The following is a 27,782-nucleotide window of genomic DNA, read 5'->3' as shown; positions in this document are numbered from 1 at the left end:
ATTCTTAGGAAACAGATTAAGACTGAGAGCTTATGGTCTGATTCTTGTAATAGTAGATCAGACTGCGAATTATAGCCAGATTTTTGGAGCTGACAGTAACCTTTCGCAACTGATACAAGTGAAGCTAATCGTGACTAGCAGAAGCTGTTGCTACTCACCAGCTAAAAGAGGCTTCAAAATAGAAGCTTCAGTACATTGGCTGCAAGCTTCCCCAAAATTGACTTTGTACATGAAAAAAAGCAGGAGACCATGATCAGAATGAAATAAAAGAGACCCGAGAAGTAATTTTGCCATAGTTGGAAGCTTATAATTATGTATACAGTGGTCCCCCCGTATTCGCGGGGGATGCGTACCAGACCCCCCCGTGAATACTAGTTAGAACCCGCGAATAGTTGGAACCCCTATAAAAATGCTGAAAAGAGCCTATTTTGTTAGTTAAAACTCAAGAAAAACCCACTAAAAATTTTGATACTTGGTTTGTTTAATCGCTTTATCACAAAAAGTGCATTTTATGATGAAATTGATAAAAAAAAACAGGAATTTGTGGATATTTCTCATAGAAAAATACCGCGAATATGCGAATTTGCCTCAAATAATGCGGGGAAACGTTCTCGAGAGAAATCTGCGAATGTGTGAGTCCACAAATCCGGAGGACGCGAATGCGGGGGGTCCACTGTAGTACAGTAACTTAGACAGACCAAATATGTTATGTTTTTAATAACACAGCTGTATGTAGTTTGTTTCAGTTTCCTTGTAAATATCTTATACCTGAAAAGTGAAGTGTGGATTCAGGTAAATATCCAGGAATATGTAATGCTCATTGGTGCATAGCATAATTTTGAATTGTTTATCCTAGAGTTTTTATCATTATTTCAAATGATCATTATAAATAAGTCTGGTTTTCTCATTACTAATATGAACCTGTAAATAAGTGAAAGAATACAATAAATTTCTCCTTCACAACTTTTCTTATGTCTTTTATGCCTTTAATTTGGACAGATTACTTTATTTAGTTAGCTCTTCTTTCAACTTTTATTGATAGTTTGGTAAAATCCATTAAGTATTCTACAGTTTACTGATGTAAATCCACTCTTTTAAGTGATGGTAGGGAGATAGTAAGTTGTGAACATGCTTATAGAAATGAAAGAATATTTGGTGTAAGACCACCTATAGTTTATTTGACGATTGCTCTCACAAAGAAAGTAAAATTTAATGCATAAAACATCTTTCAAAGTTTTATTGAACAGTATATTTTAAACTTGCTTTAGTGATTTTCTCTATACTGAAATACAACCAGTATATTAATTTCTTTTTTGCAGGTGCTGTATTGATGTTTGTTAAAATTCATTAGTTGAGATTTCAAAGACAACATTAGGAAGATACTGGTTCACTCTTAACGCAGACAAGATGAGTGTCGTTCACGCGGTGAGGAATTACATCATCAAGATGATTAATGAGAGTGAACCAGGATACAAAATCATGTTGATGGATAAAGAAACGGTAAGACAATATCTTGTGCATTTTGAAGTTCATTTTAGCGTAAGCTTTTTGACATTATTGTTGAGGCTTTGTAATTGCTTTTGACGGTACACATTTATTGGTGTTAGTTTTATATATTCGTGGAAGCTTAACCTGTCTTGGTATGAACCTGTGAGAACAACATTTTTAGACAGTTTGAACCACTGTATGCTACATTCAGGAACTAAAACTGAAACAGTTGTTGTGTGGATATTAACTGTCTGTTGCTTTAGTTTGTAAATCTGAACCTGGAGTCAGTGTTTAAAGTAAGCAGTCTAATAATACTATGAGTAAAATTGAATCGGTGTTTTTGGTGACTTATAACTGCTCAGTCTAGGGCTACAAGGTTCAGTTTGATGGTAACCTTCTATATTAGAGCATACAGGCTCATCCTCACACAAAAGGCTTTCTTTTGTTGCAAGCAGTGTTGATTAGTGGCTTAGTTTGCATCAGATATTTCTGTAATGCTACTTTATTTGAATGGTACCAGTAATTAAAACAAAGGCTTATTTTATTGTAATCGACCCTCACTTGTATTTTTACTGATAACATATGTATTTCAATTAACATCTTGTTTTGATAAACCTTTTCTGGAAATCTCATAACAAAGTTTATTTTAATTTAACTGTAACTTGCATATGCACTAAAACTCTGTATTTTTGGCAGACATCATTTGTGAGTGTTGTCCTGGGGATGAGTGAGGTAATGAGACAAGAAGTGTACATGTTTGAGAGGCTCGATCAGACAAGCTCTGGGGAAAACATGTCGTATCTGAAATGCCTTGCGTACATAAGACCAACAAGAGAAAATATTGAACTGTTAGCAAGGGAACTCCAGAAACCTAGATATGGAGCATACTACATTTGTAAGTATTGTGCTGTACTAACTTGTTATGCACTGCATCATTCTTTTATACTTCATATTTGTTACTTAGGATGTGGTAGTCCTAATCTGAATCATCAGTCTACTCAGTTTTTGTAATATATAACATACAGTGTTAGATTTGGAATTTTTTTTCAGGGAAGAGTGCGAGATATGTGAATGTAAAAGTTTCCACTTCATGGCATGTGTAATGGATATCATCTTTTTAATTTAAGTTTCTTTTTTACCATGATTGACGTTAGGAAGTGTTTGATTTTGCCTTTTATTATTGCGGGTTTTTGGTATGAAATTAATTTTGTTTGTATAATATGAATTTAAATATGGGCGGCAAAGAGAGGTACATGTCATAGGGTTAAGGTTTTAAAGATGGTGCATGAAAATATTTATATGAAATAGCATCATATACAAGCAGTCCCCCGGTTACGACGGGGGTTCTGTTCTTGAGACGCGTTGTAACCTGAAAATCGTCGTAAGCCGGAACATCACCAAAAATCCTAAGAAAACCTTACTTTTAATGCTTTGGGTGCATTCAAAACTATGTAAACTGCATTCTTATTGCATTTTGCATCAAAACAACCTTCAAATATTGATTATTTTGCATTTTTGGTGTCATATTTCTTCTGCCAGATGAGCGTTGTAGGCGTCGTAACTCTGGAAATAATTTCTGATGAATATAATTGAAAAGCGCCTTAACCTCGGAACTTTGCAAGCCGAACCCGTCGTAACCGGGGGACTGCCTGTAAATGTAAATGTCCATCAGCTGTATCATATTCTTTATGGTGTACATTCAGTCGATTTTCACTCATTTGGCTTTTGGACCCTGTTATGAGCTGTTGTTATATGCACCACACCACTAAGATAAGATTTGCAGTTGTAAAGATGTTACATAATTACTGATAGGAATATATACATGCAGCCTTGTCTTGGTAGTTTGAGCTTAGGCTGCATTATCAGCTTCTTCATTTCCTTTGATGTCTACGTGGGCTGGAATCCAACATATTTCTACATTTTTACCATCTTCATTTAATTTGTGAAGTGAAAAAATGTTTTGCAAAGGGAGACCTCTCACCTTATTAAAATAGTCTTGTAGTTGTCACTCTGATGAGTTCATTGTTTTGTAACTATAACTGGATCAAATAAAACCGTTACTTAAAACTACCAAATGTATGTGCGGGAAACAGTTTGGCAAAAATTCACCAAACTTTCATGTTGTCTTATGTTCTCCTATGGCAGTGTTTCACGAAAACCTCCCATTTCAAGAAATATTTAGGCCAGATATATGTATACTATACAGTGACTTTAGTGTTCAAACTGAATATGTTTATGTTTCATTCATTCATTCATTTCAGATTTCAGCAACGTCATCAGTAAGAGCGATGTCAAGCTTCTTGCGGAGGCAGACGAACACGAAGTCGTCAGAGATATCCAGGAACTCTATGCCGATTATCAGGCTCTCGCACCGCATGTCTTTTCACTCAACATGGCAGTCCATTCCCAAGGTAAGTCGGTGCACCTCACGCAGTTCACTGTAGGCATTACTTAATGTTATATGCAGTGACCCTTTGACCCTAGCTGCTGCAACCCCTTTCATTCCTTTTATGCTGCCTCCTTTCATATTCTCTTCCTTCCATCTTCCTTTCTGCCTTCTCCTAACAATGAATTCGTAGAGCAACTGCTTTGAGGTTTTCATCCTGTTATACCTTTCAATCCTATTTACGTACTGTCAATTTCCCTTTCAGCGTTGAATAACCTCAGAGGTCCCAGTACTTGGTCGTTGGCCCAAATTCCATATTCTATTCCCATGGAAAACCATAGTTTTACCTTTAAAATTTACTATGACATTGAATTACTGGGAATGCATGTGATCTAGAGCAGAGCCCCTTAAACTCACAAATCTGGCTATTGAATAATTTATAATGGACCCTTTATTTGAATTTTCCTTATTTCTGCTGAAGTCTCACCCCCTTCTCAACATGTTCCAAGTCAGTTATGTGTAATAAATACATGAATCAAGTACATTTCAGTAAAATTTAAATACCTGAAGAGTTTAAGCTATCAATATACTTGAAAGGAGAACTGAAACTCACAGTACATATATCTCTACTGCTTTAATAAGGGGTAATTGTTTTGTAAGACAACACAGATCCAGAATTTTGCAGGTTCATGAGGTCAGTCCCTTAAAAGCATTTATATATTATGAGTCACACAGTAATTGGCACTGTGAATAAGTCTTATAAGGTCATGTTCTGTCTTTAGCTCTTTTCCTTTAAATGTAGAAGAAATAAGCATCTTAGAGAATTAGAGTACGTACTACAGTATTTCATGCTGGTGACTCATCTTCAAGGCAAACAACATTCTGTGTTATTCCAGTTAGTATCTGACACTAACTTCGCCCTTTGTTTATGAGGACTTAGAAGATAGTTTTTTTCAAAAGACATAACATTGAAGGAATGGGTTCTAGAGAATGAGTTGCAGTCATTGGTAGGTCAGTGTCTATGCTTCTTTCCATTTGTGACCTACTTAACAACTGTGTAATATTTAGGTGCATTTAAGATGAAAAGAGTTCTTGCGGTTTAGAATTATATGCTTTTTTGTGATGCAAAGATACCATTTCAAAAAGGATGTCATTGTAATAAAGGTCATATATTACATCATCCTGCAAAGCAAGATGGTCTTATACGACACATTGTAGGTAATACAAATGGTTATCTGCCTTGTTCACTTAACCAATACCAGTATTGTTTAAGTCTTTAATTTATCATGTGTATCTTTTTGCTTAGCTGTCCTGCTTTTTTCACATTTTCGTGTTCCCATTTCAACCCTAAACTAATTACTAACACCTCCCTTTGGTCAGCTATATGGATGCTTAGAAATGCAACTCTGTGGTCTGCTTAAATTGCTTTTTAATACTAGCATGTTGGTAAAAATAATATGAATGTGATTACAATCACATTTCTGGTACAGGTACTCACTTTCATTTGATGCAGTACTGTTGTATTCAATACTGTATAAATTGCACAAGAATAAAAATTCTATATGTAACTTCATGAAATGGATCCAGTCTTTGGTTTTTGATGCTAGAAAATAAAGAAAAATGCTCCTTTAAATGCATCCTTCTGTACAGTACATATTTACTATTTGCTTGCGTGTACCTAGCTGGTGTTTGTCTTTGTATTTTGCATGTTTATGAATACTGTATGAACACAGTAGTGAATACACTTGCTCTGAGGAGTGATTACAACTCATCGCCCTTTGATATGTCTGTGATTTAATATTACCAGAGCTTAGAGAAGAGGTGAAGCTGGAGTTTATTTCACATCCAAAACATGCACTTTATATAAATGACCTCCAGTATAAAATGAAGAACTCTTTATGAGTTTTTTGAGATCGAACTAAAAGTGTGCAAGTATGCTACAGTATTTTGTCGCACTACAGATATGTGTGAAAGCTTAGTGCTGCAAGAAACTTGTTTATTGTGGGACGATTTTTGCTTCGTTTACTACCTTGCTGGTTAAACTATTTAATAATTAAAAAGCACTGAGGGAACATATATCCATCAATGCTAGCACTTCTGATCACACGTTTTCTCCTCTAGATCCAGTTAATCATCTGGATTCACACAAAAGGTTAAGAGAAGGACTAACCACTGCCAGACTTTGATAACAACTAAGTAGTACAGTACGGTAATCGTTCAGTTTGCTTATAGCATTGAAAGTATGGGTGCTTAGGGTTTGAAGTTAGAAAATTTCAGACAAGGTAAATTTGGAAATTTACAAAACTAGGTTAATCCTATTTGACCAGTAACCCCTTCTTAAAACATATATTGAAATGAACTTTGTTGGCAGCTGTATTGATACAGGGGATCAATAGATAAAAATATTTACTGGTAAATATAATGCTACATCAACTTGAGTTCATAGTTTTAGATATACAGTATATGTACGGTATATGCTTTTACATTTATTTCATAGCTTTAAATACACAAGTACAGGTATTGACTCCATACATTAATGTAAAGTCACGCTTTATTTGGATGTGTTAATTTAAATTAACAGCAAAACATAAGCCTTAATGCAAAGCCCATCAAGAATTTCTATCAGAGCCTTTGTTTTCAGTTTAGTCCTCCATCTACTAACTTTGTGAAGTAGAGCAGTTTGGTTGTGGTTTAAAAGTAAAGACACATGCCATCCCAATGGATTAGAATTTTCATTATGGAGTTTGGTACAACATGAATAATTAAACGTTTACTCATTAATATGCAAGTTGTGTAGTGTACGTACTTCACCTGTGAAATTATTCAGTTAGTTATGATTGCAGTTATGAATTATCATAATTTTTGGATTGCTAGTAATCTGTAAAAGGTGATGAACTGGAATTGGCTTTGGTAAGTGCAAATGTAAGGTTTTGTTTATTTTAACACCTAAGCTTACTAGAAAAAGAGTAGAAGTGAAATTATCCTTAAATAAACCTTGCAGATTAAATGAGAATGACTTCATCCCTTGCTAAATAATATTAAAATCACCTAAAAGGCATTAGAATGAAAATTTGACACGCAAATTAAATGGCAGTTGTTCCGATACGTAATACAAACCCTCGGTCCTTTAACAATAGCGGCAGCTGGGACGGTCGTAAGCTTCGAACAAGGGGAGAACGGTAGTTAACTGCTTGTCCGATCGTGCGCGCGGGCGGTGAAGAATCACTTTGCTTTCGGCCGCGGGTGTGAAGGACGTGTTCGTCATCGCTCTCTGCCCGCTTCATCATCGTATGCTTTGTTTATATTGTGTTTTCTACTAATGGTTTGTTTGACTTGAAAATGAAACTGTAAGTACACTGTTTTCATTTTCATTACTCAACATGGAGCTATCCCCGTAGATGCGGCGATTTCCGCTCTTTTCATGAAATTGATACCCTTGAATTATGTCTCGGTGCCGAGGGCGGGCGCGCTCGCGCCGAGTCATGTATTTTGGGGCGAAAGTGTGTAATTGAAAGATGTAAGTACTCTTTTCAGTATATTTTTGCCCTGTGCGTTCGTTGCCGAGAGTGTGATTGCGCTCGGCACGAGCCTCTTATTTTGTATGAATAGAATGCAATGAAAGTGGATTCGCAATGCAGTATTCTTTTCATTTTCATTATTTAATTGCATCAAATTTAATTTTGGATCAATTTCCGCTCTTACCCGGGAATTGATCCTTACGATTTATTTTCTGTGAAAGTGAAATCGCAAGTGCAGTATTCTGTTTCATTTTCATATATATATTTTATGATAGCATCATATTATTATGGATCAATTTTCCGCTCTTACCCGGGAATTGATCTTTCCCCCTTTAAGTTCTATGAAGTGAATCGCAAGTGCAGTATTCTGTTTCATTTTCATATTACTTTTCACTGCTGTGCGGGGGTAGAGGAAGCGAAGGTCTGCCAGGAAGTCGTCGGAAAGCTCTCCCGCGACTCACTTGGTATCCGATTCTTCGTCTTCTGTCCTGCCCCCCCGCTCAGCTTCCTCGTTGTATTTTGTATTTGGGGTCTTCCTTGCATTCGGGGTGGGGCATGTCTCCCCCCCGTGCGTGAGGGAACCCCTCTTACTAATCTGTCTGTGCTACCGCAGGTGCTACATCCGTGGGAGACGGTGACCTTGGACAGGTATAGACCTAGCATCCACGATCTGCTGCAGCGTCTAGCGAGGTCTGGGGTGGTGACCTTGGAGCGGTCTCCACTACAACCTCCACGGCCGCTTATGCTGCTTCCCCCCGCTGGTCTACACTCCCCATGCTGTGTCGGTGACGCCGTCTGCGGCTACTAGGGCCGGTCGCCGCCGTACCGAGGGGGTGTTATGCCGCCGCCGCCTATGTTTTCTTCGTGTTGCCTGCCCCAGACTTCCGCTGTTCCAGCAGCTCGCCCCTGGACCGGCCGCCAGTACCCAGGTTCCCGCTGGCTGCCGATGATTCTGCGAGGCGATGGCTGGGCCTGCCGTACCTGCCGCTGATGTGGTTCCCGCTACTGGCTTGGCTGTCCCTTCTGTGTTTACAGCTGCTGCTGTTCCTGCCACTCCTGAGCTGGTTGCTGTTCCTGTCGCTCCTGGTTCCTGCGCCTGTCCATGCTGGTCCTGCCCATGATGTGTCTTCCCCAGTCCCAGGTCCTTCCGGACAGGTGCAGTCGGGCCGTGTTGCTTCGGCAATAGCCCCGACTCCGGCCTGGATGGAGGACCTGACGACTGTCCTGCGTGAGCTGACGAAGAAGAGGAAGAAGAAGAGGAAGGTGTCATCTTCGTCTTCATCGTCTGCTGCTGCCTCTTCCCCTTCGACTTCTAAGGCTCATAAGCCGAAGAAGAAGAAGGCTGCCTCCCCCCCTAAGAAGTCTCCTTCGGGAACTTCTAAGGGCCCGTCCCACCCCGGTGGGACGGGAGGTTGGTCCTTGCTGGGTCCTCCTGCTCCTTTGGGAGCGGGCCCCGTCTCCCCTTCCGTAAGGAAGAGATAGACGGGGACCAGAGGAGTATCGGTTAGCTACGCCAGGTTCCGACTCGGTCTCTCGTCCGCGGGAGATCCCGAGTGTACGCTCTCCCTCGGGAGACCGTGCAGCCAAAGTTTCGGCACCAGAGTTCGCTCGGCGCCAAGACCGCGGCACGGAGCAGAAGGCTGGTGAGAGCCGCTCAGGTGACTCTCGCCAGGCCAGCGGCCGCTCTCGCAGCGACCAGCTGGTAACCCTGGTAGACGTGACGGTCTCTGACCAGCCATGGGCTGAGGCTGGGAATAGGTTCCCCCGACCATCGGTACCAGCCTTGGCTGGTACCAGCGGTTTGACGCGCCGTGAGGACGCTCACCGGTCTCACCGCGAAAGTGAGCTCTGCAAGTCATCTGACCGCCGCTCCCACAGGGACCGCGCGGATAGGGCGACCAGCAGCAGCTCGTCTGACGCACGGGACCGGGGTCAACGTGCTCAGTCGAGCCGCTCGTGAGCGGCACGTCCAGGCCGGCAGACCGATCCCCACCGCGGGTTGGTGATCGGCTGCAGACCCCCACGCACGCTGGTCCTGCCAGCAAGCGGGGGGGTAGCGTCAGGTCTGTCTCTCCGATACCTTCAACTTCCTTGGGATACGCCGGGAAGAGCGAGGTATCTAGGAGCGATCGTGAGAGGTGCGCTGCTCACGATCCCGTCACGACGCCGCACGTGCCACGTATGGTCTTAGGACCAGCCAGGACGTACGCGCAAGTGATTGGAGGCGACCATCATTGGGGGGGAGGGGGTAGCGTCAGGTCTGTCTCTCCGATACCTTCAACTTCCTCGGCATACGCCGGGAAGAGCGAGGTATATAGGAGTGATCGTGAGAGGTGCGCCGCTCATGATCCCGTCACGACGCCGCACTTGCCAGGTATGGTCTTAGGACCAGCCAGGATGTACGCGCAAGTGATTGGAGGCGACCGTCAGGGGTCTGTTGCTGGTCCTTCTGAAGGAGGAGGGTCTTGGGAGCTGCTCTTGTTGGAGGGACTGGACGGTCCTACTCAAGACGCTGTAACTCCCGAGATCCAGAGCAACTTTGCCCAGGTTATTGCACTGATTCGTCAGCACAACGACCTGGGGAAAGGATCGCCGCTCCACGGCTCAAGTCGTTCTCGAGCCCAAGTAGGGAACCAGACTGACGGTGGGCCTGCCGCGATAAGAGCTTCTTGACTCGGTTCTGAACCAGGAGAGCCTCTTGTCTCCGGACGAGAAGGCTCGCTCAGGTCTAGCCGGTCAGGCAAGCTACTTCCCCTCCTCTGCCGCGACAGCGGCGTTTTTTCGGAGTATTGCAGCTCTTCTCCCCCCCCTTCCGTCCTCCTGAGAGGTTTCGATCTCGACGAGGACTGGAATGAGTCAGAGGACGGTTTTGGCTCTCCTGTCAGGTGTCGATCAGCCCCACCCAGACGAAGTTCACAGTGGTGGCAGATGCTTACCTACAGCACGAGTTCGTAACCCTCCTCGGGGGGAGGGGGGTGGGAGGAAGGCCATCGCCGCAAGGTGATGGCTGCTCCTACTCTCGTCTCCAAATGCTAGTGCCGCTGGAAGGGCGAGCAATATCCTTTTCCTTCCCCATTCCCTCTCTCCTTACGGCTACGAGGGAAAGGGGTAGGATCCTACAGACTTCTCTGTAGGATCCCACGATTGGGGACTGCGCTACCGGGGGGACCTTCGGGTCCTACCTGACGTAACCCCGGTCGTGGAGGAGGGACCCTGCACCATCTCCGATTTCTACGGAAATCGAGAGGACAACCAACCGATATTCGTTTAACGAATCCGGTGGGGGTTTCGCTGGGCGCTTAGAATTCTGCAGAATTTCTATCACACATGGCGAGACCACTGTCCAAGGGAGTTAGACGAGTATTCCCGATAATTATTACCGCGATAATCGGGGATCTCGCTGAATGCTCGAATTCCTGGATTTATTAGCGTTGGAAGAAGACTGTCGCCGAAGGAAGATATCTCACAGTGGCGGCCAGCCCTGGATTAGAGAGAACGGACGGGAATATCCAGTTTGGCTTGAATTTTCGTCTTCGTTATTCTGTGCACCATTGAAGCTTTCCTTCAGGGAAGACTTCTCCTTCTCTCTCTTTCTTAGAGATCGAAGGCGGTCGATCTCCAATCCTTATTTTGTTTTCTTGAAGGGAAAGAATTTAGGATGGAGATCGTTGTTCAGAATCCTACAAATATACTACGTCTATTAACCTCGCGACATGATTCTGCTAAGCAGTTGAATGGTCCTAGGGGTAGGCGCATATCCTGGTTACTCTACGGATTGCGACGTAGACGAGAAGTATTCTAATTGAACTGCAACTCAGGGTTGCCTGCAACCTCCCTTGAGTTTCCAGTTTCAATTTTATATACTTATGGTGTTGTCACAACAACACCATTTAAGCTTTTATATTTACCAAAATTCGTTTTGCATAAATATAATTGCTCGAGCATATCTTTTTATGCTCGGTGGTTCTAGCCGAACGTATTCCTTCATGGAAAAGGATTACCTGGCAACTCAGGATAACGAGTCAGCGACAACTACTGTGTATTGAACTGCCCAAGGCAGCTCAGTGCCAGCTGCCGCCTTGAGATGAGCGGTCGGTTATGTCTTTCTCCTCTGCTTTGATTGACTACCAACCGTATCTCTGCCCAACAATCACGGACTTAGGTCTCTGATTAACGGGTATTCTCGCATACATGAATGACCTTCTACTGCTATGACACTAGTATTCATTGTCTTCGGTATTGTGAGAATTTAAAACAGAGATATCTCTACGACTCTCATCTTTCTGTTTACCGCACGGTAACAGAATTCTGTAATAGTCTCTTGCTGCATCGTATCGCGATAATGCGAATGATTTTTGCGGAATCTGAGTTTGTCCTCAAAATATCTCGTATTCGGAGGTGTGCAATTGTTCATTGTCCACCCCGGATTAGCAGATGTATTGAAAGACATCGCCTACTCCCACACCTGCCAGCTCTACTTCCAAACGTTCAGCCCATGAGAAGCAGTTCTTCAGGCGGCTCTCCCCTGTGTTTTCATTACTGAAGAACGCACCTCTTTCATTGCAACTACGACTTCTCACCGGACAGCAATGAAATGGCGGTTAGCGTTTTCAGTCATTTGTAAGCACAGGTTTAGAATCTTGAGATTCCTTCTCTCGATTCAGCTGGAAGACGTAGGTTGCATTCATTGCCTACCTTCGTCTTCAACGTCACATAGTGTTGTTTCTCCTTAGCTGAGATTCAACGTCTATGAGAGTATCTTGCCGTCAGGGACCTCGGTCTTTTGAAGGCAATTGACTTTCGCCTTTTGAGCTTATGCATTAAGAGAATCATCACCACGCTGTCCGGCATCGGTGACTAACAAATCTATTATTTGTTTGGTCTCTCAGCATAACCCTTTAAAGGGCGAAGGTCACGTGACTTACCCGGATGCTTGGGCAACTTGCCTCACTACCGAATACCGATTCCGAACCAGTCAGTCGGCAGCTGTCAGAGCGCCCAAGTCAGTTACGAACTACGCTGTGGACTTAGTTCGATTGTTCCAGACCAATCATTACTTCGTCTTAATAGCTTGTCAGTATGAGTACTGTACATAACCAAAGTCGAGAAGAGGGATAGGTCATACGGCTATTCCCTTCTTTTCGTCTTAGGTAACTGCATGACTTTTCTTGCGAAGTCAAGCACAAGGGGATGGGGATTTGTGACGCTCGATTTCATACCGATCTTCGAAGCGAAGACTCAGAACCCTTCGGTCACTGACGATTGGTTCGAGTCCTTCACAATACCCTCCCTAATGGACTTCACCACCTCTGATACGAAGGCTATGCTGCTTTGTCCTGTGAAGGCGCGACGGAGCTGTCTGAAGAAACTCGACACCCAGGATGAGTGTGGACGCCTCTTCATCATTCTCTCGCGTTCCGCAAGAACTTCTCCGTGGCGCAGGTAGCGAAGGCAGGGGCGCCTGGTCCAACCGGACCGCATGCACCTCCTTCTACCTTCGGGATATTGCCCACAGGTCCTTGGATCTTTTTCCTTGGGAACCGTGGTGGTTGCTCAACACGTTGTGTAGTTAACCCAGACCCTCGCAGGCTGAACAGCATGAGTCCTGGTGTGACCGTAAGAATGGATGAGTGAATGAGAGTGTGACTGGCTCCTCTTCTCATCTTTTTCTCCCCTCTACCTCTGGGTAGAGGGACACGGTCGTCACCCTGCTGGGTAAGGACGAGATGCAGGTGAGCTACTCAATAGAGCACCATCCTATCCCTTTCAGTAGGGATAGGAGTAAATATCCATCACTTCCTCCAACAAGGGGGAGGAAGTGGATGCCAACTTGAGACAAACCCATCATTTTATGATTGTCTCTTGCAAACAGGAACAAGTTCTTGCTTGCTGGTACGAAGAGATACGCTTGCCTCTCTCTTAGTACTTGACCCAGAGGTCTGACCATTGATCCTGCGGTGCACACCCCGATCAATCGGACAGAGGTTTGGATCCCTCCCTTGCTCTTACGACCAGGGAGGCACTCCAGGGTTGGACGAACACCAGTCAGTTCACCAAAAAGACTCAGATTCCTCCCACCAATAAGTGAGTCTTCTTATTGTTAAAGGACCGAGGGTTTGTATTACGTATCGGAACAAATGACAATTTGGCGAAAATTGCATTTTTCCTAACTATACAAACCTGAGGTCCTTTACATATAGTCCCACCTCATGCCACCCCTCACTCTGCAACTTTTTGCATGGGCCTAAAGCAAAAGTGATTCTTCACCCCGCGCGCACGATCGGACAAGCAGTTAACTACCGTTCTCCCCTTGTTCGAAGCTTACGACCGTCCCAGCTGCCGCTAGTCACCTTCCTATTGTTAAAGGACCTCAGGTTTGTATAGTTAGGAAAAATGCAATTTTCGACAAATTGTCATTTTATGTTCTGAGTATTCCCAGAAACCTGATAAAAGGTACTTATTGATTCACAACATGCAGACAGATCTTGAGCAAAGTGCTGTGGTTCTTTCAGGAGTAGAGGAAGAACACAGTGGTCAAGATTCAGAACTTGCCAATGGTATAGCTAACAAAAAGGATAAGAAGGCTGAAGAAGGTTGGTCTTGGAAAGTGTGAAGTCACTCGGTCTTGTGTGTGTTTGTGTGTCACAAGCTTCTCATTTTGAAGGTTTGTTTTGCCCTGTTGTTTAGTCTTTGGTATATTGGATGTACTTTAATTGCACTTGCCTGCACTGTGCTTTGGATACAGATAGCACCAAAAGTAATTCAGGTAAGTAAATTACAGGCAGTCCCCGATTATCTGCAATCTGGTTAATGGCGGTTTTCGCTTATCAACACACTCTCGGGAATGGAACCCCTGCTGATAGGCGGCGACTGCCTGTATTTTGCCAAAACTATTCTTTCACTTAGGAGAAGGGGAAAGCAAGTCAAAATCTTCATCTGAAGTTGATGAATGGATGCAACAAACCTGTATTAGATGTGCACTTCTCATTAATTAGCTATTACAGTATAGGGTGTGTCTACACAGCTTTGGAAGTGTATCCTGATGTGGAATCCCCCGTAGGCGGGTAATGGCATCAGTGCACCTCACATTGTGCACTGTAGGCATTATTTAAGGGCTTTTGCAGTGTCCCATCAGACCCTAGCAGCAATCTCTTTCATTCCCTTTTTCTGTACAGGCGGTCCCCGGGTTACGACGGGGGTTCCGTTCTTGAGACGCGTCGTAAGCCGAAAATCGTCGTAAGCCGGAACATCATCAAAAATCCTAAGAAAACCTTACTTTTAATGCTTTGGGTGCATTGAAAACTATGTAAACTGCATTCTTATGCATTCTTATGGCATTTTTCATCAAAAAAACCTTCAAATATTTATTATTTTGCATTTTTGGTGTCATATTTCATCTCCCAGATGAGCTTTGTAGGCGTTGTAACCCTGGAAATAACGTCTATTGACAAGCGTCGTTACCTCGAAACGTCGTAAGCCGACACCGTCGTGACCCGGGGACTGCCTGTACTTCCTTTCATATTCTCTTCCTTGTATGTGACTTTCCACCCTCTCTAACAATTGTTTCATGGTGCAGCTGCTAGGTTTTCCTCCTGCTACACCTTTCACACCTTCTTACTGTTATTTTCTGTTGCAGCACTGAATGACCTCATAGGGCCCAGCACTTAGCCTTTGGCTTAAATTCTATATTCGATTCTGTTGTGGAATCTCTTAAGAGTCCCGTTTTGTCCTTTGCATGAATCTTTCATAGAAAATAGATGTACGTACAGCTTCTACAGGTTTCACTTCTGGTTAATTAGTGGCCTCGCTAACAATCCAGTTCTTGTGTGGAGACAATGCAGCCAACACTTAACTGTGAACATGTTTTATATGACCCTCATAAATTCATTTGAAATGAATATCACTTACTGAACTTTAGCTCTGTGCAGAAATCAAGATCATATCACCTGAATCACTTAGTAGATTGTAACCCTCTTACGCCGAAGCAGTAAAAAAAAATTGTCTCCCGTGTGCCGGAGGTGTTTCAGAGTGAGCGCGGAAGCGGAAAAAATATTTTTTTCAAAAAATCACAGCGCGCTTAGTTTTCAAGATTAAGAGTTCATTTTTGGCTCCTTTTTTTGTCATTGGTTGAAGTTTAGTATGCAACCATCAGAAATGAAAAAATTATCATTATCATATATAAATAATGCGATATATGATAGCGCAAAAACAAAATTTCATATATACGAATTGTATTCAAATCACGCTGTGCGCAAAATGGTTAAAGGTAACAAGTTACTTTTTTTTCATTGTAATGTACACTAAATTGCGATCATTTTGGTATATAACACATTGTAAAATGATAAAAGCAACACAGAGAAAATATTATCACAAAATAATGCATGAATTCGTAATGCGCGGACGTAACATATATTTTTTTTCAAAAATTCACCATAATCTAAATAGTCCTAGAGACTTCCAATTTCTTTCAAAAGGAAGACAAATGATTGAATATTACTATACTGTAAGAGTATTAGCTTACAATTGCAGTTTTCGACCATATCTGACGAGTTAAAGTTGACCGAATGTCGAATTTTTTTATATATATATTTTTTGATATGCAATTATTTCGGAAAACTAAAGAAAAAGATACAATCCTTCAAAATATTTTTCGTTTTATTCTACATGAAATTACGCACATTTTCATATATAAAACTCTATGAAATGCCTAATATGAAATGGAGCAAATATTCCGAGAATGGAACGTACGCATTTCGGAGATTTGTGGCGGAGAATCCGCGAGCGGAGGGAAGGAAAGATTTTTTTTAAAATTCACCATAAATCTAAATATTTTGCTAGAGACTTCGAATTTGTTTCAAGATGAAGATAAATGACTGAATATTACTAGACTGTAAGAGTTTTAGCTTACAATTGCGTTTTTCGACCATTTTGGTAGAGTCAAAAGTTGACCGAACGTGGTTTTTTTTCTAATTTATCGTGATTTATATGCAAATATTTCAAAAATGAGAAAAGCTACAACCTTCAATTATCTTTTGTTGTATTCTACATGAAATTGCGCACATTTTCATATATAAAACTTTATGTAACGGCTAATTTAAAATGGTGCAAACAATCACCACAATCGCACGTATGATTTTTTCGGAAGAGTTACCGCGCGGACGTAAAGAAAATGTTATTTTTTTCATAAATTCGCCATAAATCGAAATATTGTGCTAGAGACTTCCAATTTGTTGCAAAATGAAGTTAAATGCTTGAATATTACTAGAATATAAGCGTTTTTTAGCTTACAATTGCGTTTTACGACCATTTCAGTAAAGTCAAAGTTGACCGCGAAGGTTGATTTCAATTTGGCAATTATCGTTATTTATATGAAAATATCTCAAAACTGAAAAAATAAAACTACCAACCAGGGTTGTTTTTTAGTTGTATTGTGCATGAAATTGCGAACGTTTTCCATATATAAAACTTTATATAACAGCTAATTTTAAAATGGTGCAAACATTACACAATCGCATGTATTGAGTTTTTTTCATGAAGGAGTTACCGCGCGGACGTAAGGAAAAAGTTTTTTAATAAATTCACCATTAATCGAAATATTGGGCTAGAGACTTCCAATTAGTTGCAAAATTAAGGTAAATGATTGAATATTACTAAAATATAAGAGTTTTAGCTTACAATTTGCGTTTTTCGACCATTTCGGTAGAGTCAAAATTTGTTGACCGAAGGTTGAAATTTTGGCAATTATACGTTATTTATATGAACTATCTCAAAACTGATAAAAAGCTACAATCATGAGTATTTTATTGTTGTATTCTACATAAAAATGCGCACATTTTCATATATAATACTTCATGTAACGGCTAATTTACAATGGTACAAAAATTATGTCAAAGTGACAAAATAATTTCCGAGATGTGTCACAGATACTTTTTAGTGTGGCAAGAAAGAAATTCGCGCTTGCGCAATGATTGTAAACAAAACAACACCTTGATCCGTGAACTCCCAGCATCGCCCAAGACGCGTGATTCAAAATTTTTAGGCTGGTAGGCCTATAAGTATTTTTCCGCGAATTTAAAAAAAAACTTTTGTAAGTCGACGTAAAATATGTCCAGTCGGCACACGGGAGACAAAAAATGTCGACGTAAAATACGTCCAGTCAACGTAAGAGGGTTAATATGCTGTATCCCTAGAAATATGATGTATTTTTGCATGTAAGTTCAATTGTTAATGAATATCACTTACCAAACTTTAGCTCAGTTGAGAAATCAAGATCGTATTAGTGCTGATTCACTTATAGTATCAGGTTTCAACATGCTTTATCTGATGAAATAAGATATGCATTTTTCATTCCCAAATAGGAAATCATTAAAGCATGCCTGGAAGGGTCAGATGTAATGAATTTGTGTTGAGGAACCTAGACTAGAGGAGACTCAAGCTCTAAATGAACAAAAAGAGTAGAGAGCATAGAATACATTTTAATTACATCCCTGTAAAGGAAAACCCGACAAATACATTATTAAGGAGGGTGGTGGTTATTGATCTCTGGCTGTATGTAGGATAGAACCTCAAGCGGCCACTCATTCATTCACTTTAGAGATGTTTTATGATATCATTTAATAGCTTTGAAGCTGGATGTTCTCAACAGAATTTCAAAAGCTTAATTACATTATCAGGAATAATAAGAATGTACAACACTGTGATATATATATGCTTGACATTTAAAGTTCTGTAAGTAAAGCAGAAAACAGCCTTACAATTCAATTAATTTCTTTCATGGCGGAGAGAATATTTTAGAGTTTGATTTGGCATTAGTGACAAAAATTGGTTAGGTGTGGTTTCTGTTTTTGATAGTAATAGTGTTTTTGGAGTTTTGCTTTCCCTTGTGCAGTCATTGCCTTCAGTGTGCGTTGTACGTACTTTAATATTATTATTATTAGCTCCTGTTTGGCATCCTGTCTCACTTTCTGATTTTTATATTCATCTGTTCCCTTTGGTCTCTATTAGCTTTGCTGTTCAATTTGTCAGATTGTCTTGCTTTGCTTTTTAGTTGTCTGCTTTAGAAAAGCTCTTCTGACCAATCTAGTTAAACTGCTTAAGAATTATAATAGTCCTAATGGCATTTTATCTTGGCGTTGAAAGCAATGAATGCCTTGACAAATATTGATAGAAATGTCCACTTCTTTGGACTGGTTATTCTCTTGCACTGGCTTTCGCTGGCTCAAGTTTTGATAGCGTTGATACTGGATTGTGTGGGTGTGTTTCTGTGTAATGAAGCTTTCTTGAGAATAAGGCTTAAGTTTTGTTAAAGCTATTGTACCTCTGTTGGCCTAATTTATCATGTGCCTAGTAGTTAGTCAGCTTTGATGGGCCACAGCCAGTGTTGAAAGACCATGGGCAAGCAGTCTGATCCCAAAACACTTGATGAGAACCAGAAGGATAACTCCTTCTAATGACTCTTCTCTCTCTCTCTCACCAATGATTAAGGTAAGTTTGTTGGATATTGCCAGAGAGAAAGAGCAAGTAGCAAGTATGTATTGTATATATTTAGTTGATTATTTAATTTTTACTTCTTTTTCTTTTACAGGACTAAAATGGGCAGCTGGCTCTCTGCAAAGAGCAGTTCAAGGTGTGGCTGGAATTCTCTTCAGTTTGCAGTATCTCCCCACAATACGCTATCAAAACAATTCAGAAATGACGCGTAGCCTGGCTGAAAATATCCGGGTAAGTGACTGCTATACCCAATATGGATAAGTTTGTTTACATAATAATGATGATAATAGTGGAAGAATTCAAAGGGTCTTTTGTTAATCAGTCTGCTGTGTTACACTTTGCATCAAATCTCCTTCTGGTTTGGCTATACAACATTTATGGCTTTGAGAGGCTTAATACTATAAAAGAATTGTTAGCTGGAAGATAATACTTTGTTAGATTATGAGTCTCATTTATTCAATTAGAAAAAAAATGTCTGAAACTGGTTAAAAACTATAAACAGGCAGATGAGGACTAATAGAATGCCTTCCAGATAAAATATACAGATGGAGAGGTGAAACGGTAATGCTAAACTTCTTCATTTTCCTTCCTAGCAAACAATTCTCACAGAAGGATCTTTATATAGCAACGTGGACACAGAAGGCGGATCTTTGCTGCTGATTCTGGATCGGCGTGATGACCCAGTGACTCCCCTCCTTCATCAGGTATTATCATGTTGTGTGTTTATGTAGCTTTTATCAGAAAGATCAGTACTACAGGCAGTCCCCGGGTTACAACAGGGGTTCCGTTCTTGAGACGCGTCGTAAGCCGAAAATCATCGAAAGCCGGAACATTGTCAAAAATCCTAAGAAAACCTTACTTTTATTGCTTTGGGTGCATTTAAAACTGTAAACTGCATTCTTATTGCATTTTTCATCAAAAAAAACCTTCAAATATTGGTTATTTTGCATTTTTGGTGTCATATTTCATCTGCCAGATCAGTGTTGTAGGCATCGTAACCCTGGAACATGCATCGTAACCCTGGAAATAATTTCTGATTAATATAATTGAAAAGCGCCTTAACCTCGGAATGTCGTAAGCTGAACCCGTCGTAACCCGGGGACTGCCTGTATCATGTTGTGTGTTTATGTAGCTTTTATCAGAAAGATCAGTACTATTATTCTTATTGTTATTGTGCACTTAGCTAGGGCTCAAGGGCAAATTCTGTGACTCAGGTATATTCAGCCTGAAGCCTTTCTTCCCATTTCTAAGCTCAATGTTTTTTCCTCAGTGGACGTACGAAGCAATGGTGCATGAACTGCTTGGTGTTAACAACGGGAGAGTAAACTTGTCCCATGTGCAAGGGGTGTCTGATGACCTCAAAGAAGTCGTGATGTCACCTACTCAGGATGAGTTTTATGCGCAGGTGAGTGTAGTAATCCTGAGCAGCATATAGTAATTTATTTATTTCTTTTTTGATAAGTGAGACTTCTTCTTTCTGTGTTTCCCTTTACCTCCTCTTACTTCTTCATGATGAACACTTAATTCTTTGGAAGCTTGAATTTCAAGCCAGTGGCCCCCATGGTGGGCTTGTTCCATAAGAATTGGGTTTATCTTCGGAAAAATATTAATAGTTGTTCAAGTCTAAAAACTGTGCACTTTGTGTAAATGTATTTGTATATGTACCGAGTTCTTGATAGGTAGACACTGAATAGATGTTTTCAGTAAAGTTAAATTATCTTCATACCAGTGGGCACATCCTAAGCATATATTTGCTTATTTACCTTTAGTACTTTATTTCTTCATATTAAAAAAAAAGTGATATTTATGCTGAGCAAATATGTTTGTATAATATATCTTAATTGCTAGGAAATGAATTGTTAAATGTCTTAAAAAGACTAACATTTTTTTAACTGTTTAAGGTACTGTATTCTGTTTCATTGTTGATATAAAAAAAAAATACGGGTTTAACAGTTAATACAGACTCATCTAATACAGTAAAGATTTGTAACTCCTTAAATCTGTCATTAAAAGAAGCCAATTGTGTTTAACTGACTTAGTTTGGTAATATTAAATGGTTTTTGTGCTTCAGCAATTATATTTTCTAAATGAGTGTCTTACTTCTTTCTTATTTACATTTTTACTTCAGAGCATGTACCTCAACTATGGCGAGATAGGACAGACTATTAAAGACCTGATGGAGGACTACCAGAAGAAGTTGTCCAAACAGCAGAAGGTTGAGAGCATCAATGATATGAAACATTTTGTAGAAAGCTACCCACAGTTTAAGGTAAGAGTTGTGTGGTGTTGTTTTTTATACTGTGCTCTTTTCCAGTGAGATTCCCTTACCATACGATTGTAGTTGTGACACAGAAGGCCATATTTTTTCCCCTGTACCTAGAGTGCTACTGCCTGCAAGCAGGACTCAAGGTTCTCTTCAGCAGCCCTTCATTACCTAGGAGCATTATTCTATGTTGTATTTCAACATTGTTTCCTATGGTCATTTCCCACATATAGGTCTTTATGGCACTTATAGTGCCAGGTTTCGGTTGATAGCGCCTACATTAGGTACATTATAGCACTATAACTCTATTATCCGCACCTTATGATGCCGATAACTGAAACTCAGCCCGTTATGGCGCCATAAAATAGTCCATTTTATATCGCTAAACGAGCCCATTAAAACTGGATCTCCATTAACCGACTCCACCGATAACCATAGACTACCTGTATTCACATTTTATTTAGGAAGAATTATTTCCAGGTGCCCTAGAAATAGGACAAGTAAGAGGTTTAAACTCTTTTAAATATAGTACATGTTGTATCACAGCAGAAATAGACTGATATATTACATTGTATAAACCCTGTTCTTTAGTTGCTAGTATCATCTTTAAGCATCAGTAGGTAATCAAAACTCAGTTTTTCATTGTTAAAAAGCTTCTGTACATTTCCTTGTAACCATTCACATGATAGTGTAGGTCTTTATTTTAGTTGAAGTAAACTGTTAGTTGAAATTTGATGCCAGTAGGAAAACTATAAAAGCCATCTTAAGAATCAAGAATATATAATGAGTATACAGAGCTTTAAAGCTTGTGGCTTCCTCTCGGTTCCTGAAATAGCATTTTGAGTTCATCTGTTATTATTAGTAACTGTTGAAAAGTAGAAAGTAAAACATCTTACTCTATAATGGACATAAAATACTAACAAAGAACTCAACAAGTCCATAAAAATGTCCACAGTCATTAAAGAGTAATATATGTATATCATAGTGTTATTGCCAATGGCTTCACATACTGTCAGTATACAATTGTATATACCTGTTGATTCAGGAGCTGTATATATTCCCGTACAGTATCACAATTGCTAAAATTTTCTGAGATAGGTAAATAAAACATTAGATATAGAACATAGAATAAATCCTTTGTAAGAGTACTTTAGAAGAATTTCGAGAGTGAAAGTAAGACAATGTTATTTCTAGTAATACATTAATCTGAGAAAAATTCTCCAAATTAAATGCATCCTGTTTATCTTGAATCAGAGATTAAACTTTATTCCATGTTACAGAGTCTGACCCCTTCATGTAAGTGGAATTTTTATGCCTTGTTCTCATTTCAGAAAATGTCTGGGACTGTAAGTAAACATGTGACTGTCGTGGGAGAACTTTCGCGCTTGGTTGGAACACATAACCTGTTAGGAGTATCTGAATGCCAACAGGAGCTAGTATGTGGATCGAATCATTCAGAAAATTTGCAGGTATGTGTCTCATATTTTGTTTTGCTCCACAATTTTTATTATTTTTCAGGACTATTAGCTGTCTAATTAATTGGCACGACAAACTATGGTTTTACTATTAGTTTTGGGGCTAAATATAATCGCTTGAAATATTCTTTAGGGTGAATGTCAGTAAATTTAAAAATTAGGCAGTGAAAAGAATGGTGGTATACATCATTTTTGCTATTTAGTTACTGTAATGGTTTATATCATTACTTTCAGTTATTTGTTTTATGTGGAAGACTTAACATTCATTTTACATACATAACACTTAACTCACAAAATCTTTTCCAAGATTTTCATGAATGCAAAATGGTTTTGCACTACTACTGTGACCGTAACAGCTTTTTCCCTTCACCATAAATACTGTGACTGGCCTTTCTGCAACAACTCTCAGTTCATTCATGTGCCTTCTTCCCTGTTTCAGAGAATATACCAGCTAGTAACAGACCCTAAAGTAAGAGAAGTCGATGCTGTTATTTTAGTCATGCTGTACAGCTTGCGGCATGAAGGCCACCCAAACAATGATGTGCGGGGGCTCGTCAACGCTCTTAGGAAGAGGAGTGTCGCTGATCATTACATCAAGGTTGGTCGTTGATACGAATGGTTAATTCAGACTAAAAACATTTTTGCGAGTTGTTTCGTTGCCATATTTTACTAATTCTGTAATAATCCCCTCTTAGGTTCAGTCTGAATGCTGAATTTGTCCTGTCAAAGGACAATTTTTTTTTTTTAGTATTTGTGGTTTATTTTATTTAATAGCTATGACTATAGTAATACTTACAGTGCTTAGAAGTTGCATTGCAGCACATTTTATTTTATTATTGACAGATTTTTCTTTTTAATAATTCTACTGAACTGATCTTTAAAAGTTTTGTAGTTTTGAATAGTTCATTTCTTTGTCTCACATCTCAATCAAATTCCTGCAGACTTCCCTGAGTTTACATGTTCTTTTTTAAGCATAGGTAGTAATTTCTTTCTTAACGTCTAAACATAGGAAAATAAAATGAAGTAGTGGCCCAACATTTATATATTTTCATTTAGCAAAATGTACAACTACAACAGGTAGCAGAAATTGGCTCCTCTCCTTTTCCTTGTAAAGAATAATGTACTCTTTTGCACAATACAAAGGATTGAAAATTCAGTATGACAGATTTTATTACCAAGTATAAATGTATATGTACTTCAAATAGCTTTTTTTGGGGGGAAATAGACCCTTTTCAATGAAAAAAAATGTTCTGATCAAGTTTAGTCTGTAAGTCTTTATTGTTCTGAGCTAATAAATTTAAATTCATGAATTCACTTCAGAGTCAAGTTGCATTTATTTATATGTATTTGCAGCTTCTGTCTTCACTTCTGGACTTTGGTGGAGCTAAGGCACGTCAGTGTGATCTCTTTGGCACGCAGGGAGTTCAGGATGTATCCTCCATAAAGAAGCGCTTGTTTAAGGTAAGCCATTTTTTTTTATAGAGTTGTATTTGCTAAGGCAGTCCCTGGGTTACGACGGGTTCGGCTTACGACGTTCCGAGGTTAGGGCGCTTTTTAATTATATGTATCAGAAATTATTTCCAGGGTTACAACGCATGTGCAGATGAAATATGACACCAAAAATGCAAAATAATCAATATTTGAAGGTTTTTTTTTTGTAAAATGCAATAAGAATGCAGTTTACATAGTTTTCAATGCACCCCAAGCATTAAAAGTAAGGTTTTCTTTGGGTTTTTGATGATGTTCCCCGTCGTAACCCTCGGGGACTGCTTGTACTGTGCAAATACTTAGTACAGACATCACCCTACCTACAAACGATTTACATTCCAAACGGACGTTTGTATGATACATTGTTTGCAAGTTGGTTACTATACTTTTCATGTCTATTGAAGAACAGTATAATATAAAATAAATACAGTACTGTAAGTTTTTCACCCTAAAACACTTCAACGGGGAGTGTTCTGAACACAATTTTAATTTGCGATCCTGTTTGCTTGTATCTCTGATTGTTTATAAGTTGAATGTTCTCATTCAAAGTAGGGTGGTGTCTGTTTGTAAAAATGTTTTCTATACAGAAGTTTTAACTACTATTGTTTTTAAAGACTGAGTATTAAAAAATTCTTCTTTTTAGGGTCTGAAAGGCGTTGATAATGTATACACCCAGCACAAGCCCTTGTTAATTGAAACTCTAATGGAAGTCGTGAAAGGACGTTTACGGGAAGGAGCTTTCCCGTACTGTGGAAATCCACCATCTTCCCCCTCAAGGTTTGTGATTGTTTTTTAATTGTAAAATGGGGTAAAGGATACGCTGACATTCTGGGGTTGAGAAAAATGTTTAGATAGTGTTTCTATTATTTTTTCTATTTTATTCATATATGTAGTATACGTTTTAGAATGCAAAACAGAATATTTTAGCACCTTAAACTAGTTTTAGGTGAGTACTTATTGATAGCTCAATGAAGAGTAATGCATATCCAGAAAAATTATTATTAAGACATTGCTGGTTGTCAAAGCTTGTAAGGAATGTTTCTATTCATTAGTTGTAGCTCCCCACCTCCCTCATCCCCTTGTATGGTTGTTTGTAAAATAAAATCTACAGATATGTTTTTACCACTCGACAGCCAGTTCAAAATCTTGTGCAGAAGGAAGGTTTGAGAGGGACCTCTGGCTACAATTATGTGGTGCTGAAAAATCAGGAAGTGAGAGTTTTTAGAATACCTTTTTGTTAGTGATCAACCTGAGGGTGAAGGATCACTGGTTCACCCGAGCAGCAAGGACAAACTGCAAGCGAGGGTTGCTCATGGCTTTTGAATGTCAAGGAAAAATGACCTCACTGGGCATGGAGTCTTCTAAACAGGGAAGGCAAAGAAAGTCCATATCAGATAGAAGAATAAGTGGTAGAGCTTATAATGCCTTCCTTGAAGTTTGCTCTCAGTGAGAACTCCTTGGAAAACGTAGTGCATCTCCACCAGAAGACTTCTTCAGTGGTAGGGACACTAGAAGCTGCATCCACACCTCTTTCTTTGGATTTGAATTTGAACCCTGCACATCCCAGATTGTCCTAAAATTCTTGTCAGTGGAAGAGAAAAAGTAAAGTAGGAAGACGCAAGCCAGGGATTGGGACACAGCCAGGGGTGGTACGCAGTGGGAAAATTGAGGGTGCCAAAGTTTCCCTCAATTAACCCTTGTAAAAAATAGGCCATCCTACAGGGTAACTGATCTGTCAGAGTGAGTTTCCAAGATCCCACCAGCACAGGAAGGCAGTTATTTCCTATAAGGATGCCAGAAATTTTCTTTTTATAAGAATGCAGAAAATGGATATTTTCCATGTTGGCTTGAAGCTCCAAGTGCAGTATACTAATGGCTAAGCAAGTACCATTATTTGTCACCTGCTATAGGACTATAGGATTTTCTGATAATGACCTCTGTCAGGTTGAAGGTTTGGCAGATCAGTGATCCTGTGGCAGTAAAGAATGACAACAAAAACAATCCTGGGTTTTAACCTATTTTCAAGAGAATCTACTCATCGTGCTGAGCAATCAAGAGAATGGGATTAGTATTGTGCATGAGGATGATGAGTTTAAACTGGGGGGATGCAACTTTTAATTCACAAATTAAGCTTCAAAGAGTTGGTGAACATGTTATAAGTCTGCTGTAGAGGAAGGCTATAAAGTCAAACCAGGTATCACAATAATTTCAAGAACCTGTAGACATTGACCATTCAATCCTTTGGCCATCATATTATGTTTCTTGGAGGTTTAACCTTCCAAGAAAGGAAAGGGAAAAACATCCTACAGCCCATGAATGCTTTTGAGTTTTTTGCAGTCTTCCATTACCTACAGCTAAAGTTACCAAGACATCTAAAGGCAAGAAGGGAGAAAGGAGATAAGTGACTGAAACATCTCATGCCACAGTTCTGTATGGAAAGGCTATTGTGATATATCTTCTTTCTGCATAAAAGTGTGGTAGGTACTCTTACTGGACCAATGAGTCATCTTTGCTTGACAGAATGGCTGCAGAGGGTCTCAAAATTTATTATGTATATGTTATCACTGTATCTCTGGTAAATTCTATTTAGTTGCCAAAATTATTGGAGATATCTGAAGTGCCAGAACTATTGGAAATGCGTGAACTGCTGAAACTTTGGATATGTCAGAGTAGTTCACAGCATTAGAAAACTTGTTCAGCAACATGTTCAGGCTTCTTTGTCCCTGGTTGACTTGACATATTGGTACCTTACATCCACTTTATTCTTCTTCCTCCTTCTTCCTCACAGCACACCCCCTTCTACTGCTGAAGACATTCTGCAGACTGCTCCATTTTGTTGGAAATATGTCCATAAGTCCTTATGTCTGATGAACAACTCTGCGTTAATACTTCTCATTTGATGATAGCCAGTAGCCATGGATTTGATTTACCAAATTTAGTTTCATATTGGTTTTAGATGATTTCTAAAGTAAATTGGCAACTAAGCACATGAAAATGATGTTTTATGTATTAATATGAAGCTTTTAATTCAGCCACAAAATTAAATTTGAATTTGGAACATTCTCTTGTTTAACACATTTTTATTTAGAGTTGACATCCACTAAACTAATGTGTCATATTCCAGGCCACAAAACATCATTGTGTTTATTGTGGGTGGTATCACTTACGAGGAGACTGCTGCTGTCCATCAATTCAACACCAACAACCCTGGGGTGAGAGTTATACTCGGAGGTTCGACGGTTCACAACTCCTCGTCATTCCTTGCTTCTGTGGAACACGTTATGGAAGGCATACCACGAAAGGCACTCAGAATATGAGCTTACATTAAGCTGTATATATCGACATGATGTATTCCATTCCCGTATATAAACGTTGTAGCTTCTAGATAAAATATTAATTTTGAAATATTACCTATTTACTAAATGACATTATTTATATTAAAAAAATTACACAAGATAAATACGTACGTTTCAATATCATATGCTTTATTTAACTCGCATTATAGTGTTCAGAAAAGTGTACAATGCACTGGAAAATGTTCCATGACAGACTGTTGCGTTCATTTACTAGACCCTTTTAAAGTACTACTACTATATTTCACGTCAATGATATGATGATACACAGGCATTTATGATGAGGCAAAGTAATTGAAAGACATTTAAAGATTTGTAAAC

At 39.6% G+C, this 27,782-nt stretch overlaps 1 protein-coding gene across 1 annotated transcript; it reads left to right on the top strand.

Annotated features, from left to right (window-relative positions):
* Positions 1–1,290: 1,290 nt before the first annotated feature.
* On the top strand, positions 1,291–27,568 carry LOC135201082 (vacuolar protein sorting-associated protein 45-like). The gene is made up of 12 exons (XM_064229968.1): positions 1,291–1,500; positions 2,185–2,383; positions 3,750–3,899; positions 18,977–19,113; positions 19,476–19,586; positions 20,153–20,287; positions 21,011–21,151; positions 22,477–22,614; positions 23,060–23,218; positions 23,974–24,081; positions 24,752–24,885; positions 27,233–27,568. Exons 1-12 carry the CDS (start codon positions 1,408–1,410, stop codon positions 27,423–27,425), a joined length of 1,698 nt encoding a protein of 565 aa, XP_064086038.1. The 5' UTR covers positions 1,291–1,407; the 3' UTR covers positions 27,426–27,568.
* The last annotated feature ends 214 nt before the right edge of the window (positions 27,569–27,782 follow it).

This window comes from Macrobrachium nipponense, chromosome 27 (genome assembly GCF_015104395.2).
Source record: "Macrobrachium nipponense isolate FS-2020 chromosome 27, ASM1510439v2, whole genome shotgun sequence".
Taxonomy (NCBI): domain Eukaryota; kingdom Metazoa; phylum Arthropoda; class Malacostraca; order Decapoda; family Palaemonidae; genus Macrobrachium; species Macrobrachium nipponense.
Note: the sequence above shows the minus strand (reverse complement) of the source record. Positions and strands in the feature narration are given on the sequence as shown.

Coding starts and splice junctions, on each gene's coding strand:
- LOC135201082 (XM_064229968.1), top strand. CDS start 1,408: ATGAGTGTCGTTCACGCGGTGAGGAATTACATCATCAAGATGATTAAT. Junction 24,082..24,751: donor TAAAGAAGCGCTTGTTTAAG/GTAAGCCATTTT, acceptor TCTTCTTTTTAG/GGTCTGAAAGGCGTTGATAA. Junction 24,886..27,232: donor CCACCATCTTCCCCCTCAAG/GTTTGTGATTGT, acceptor GTCATATTCCAG/GCCACAAAACATCATTGTGT.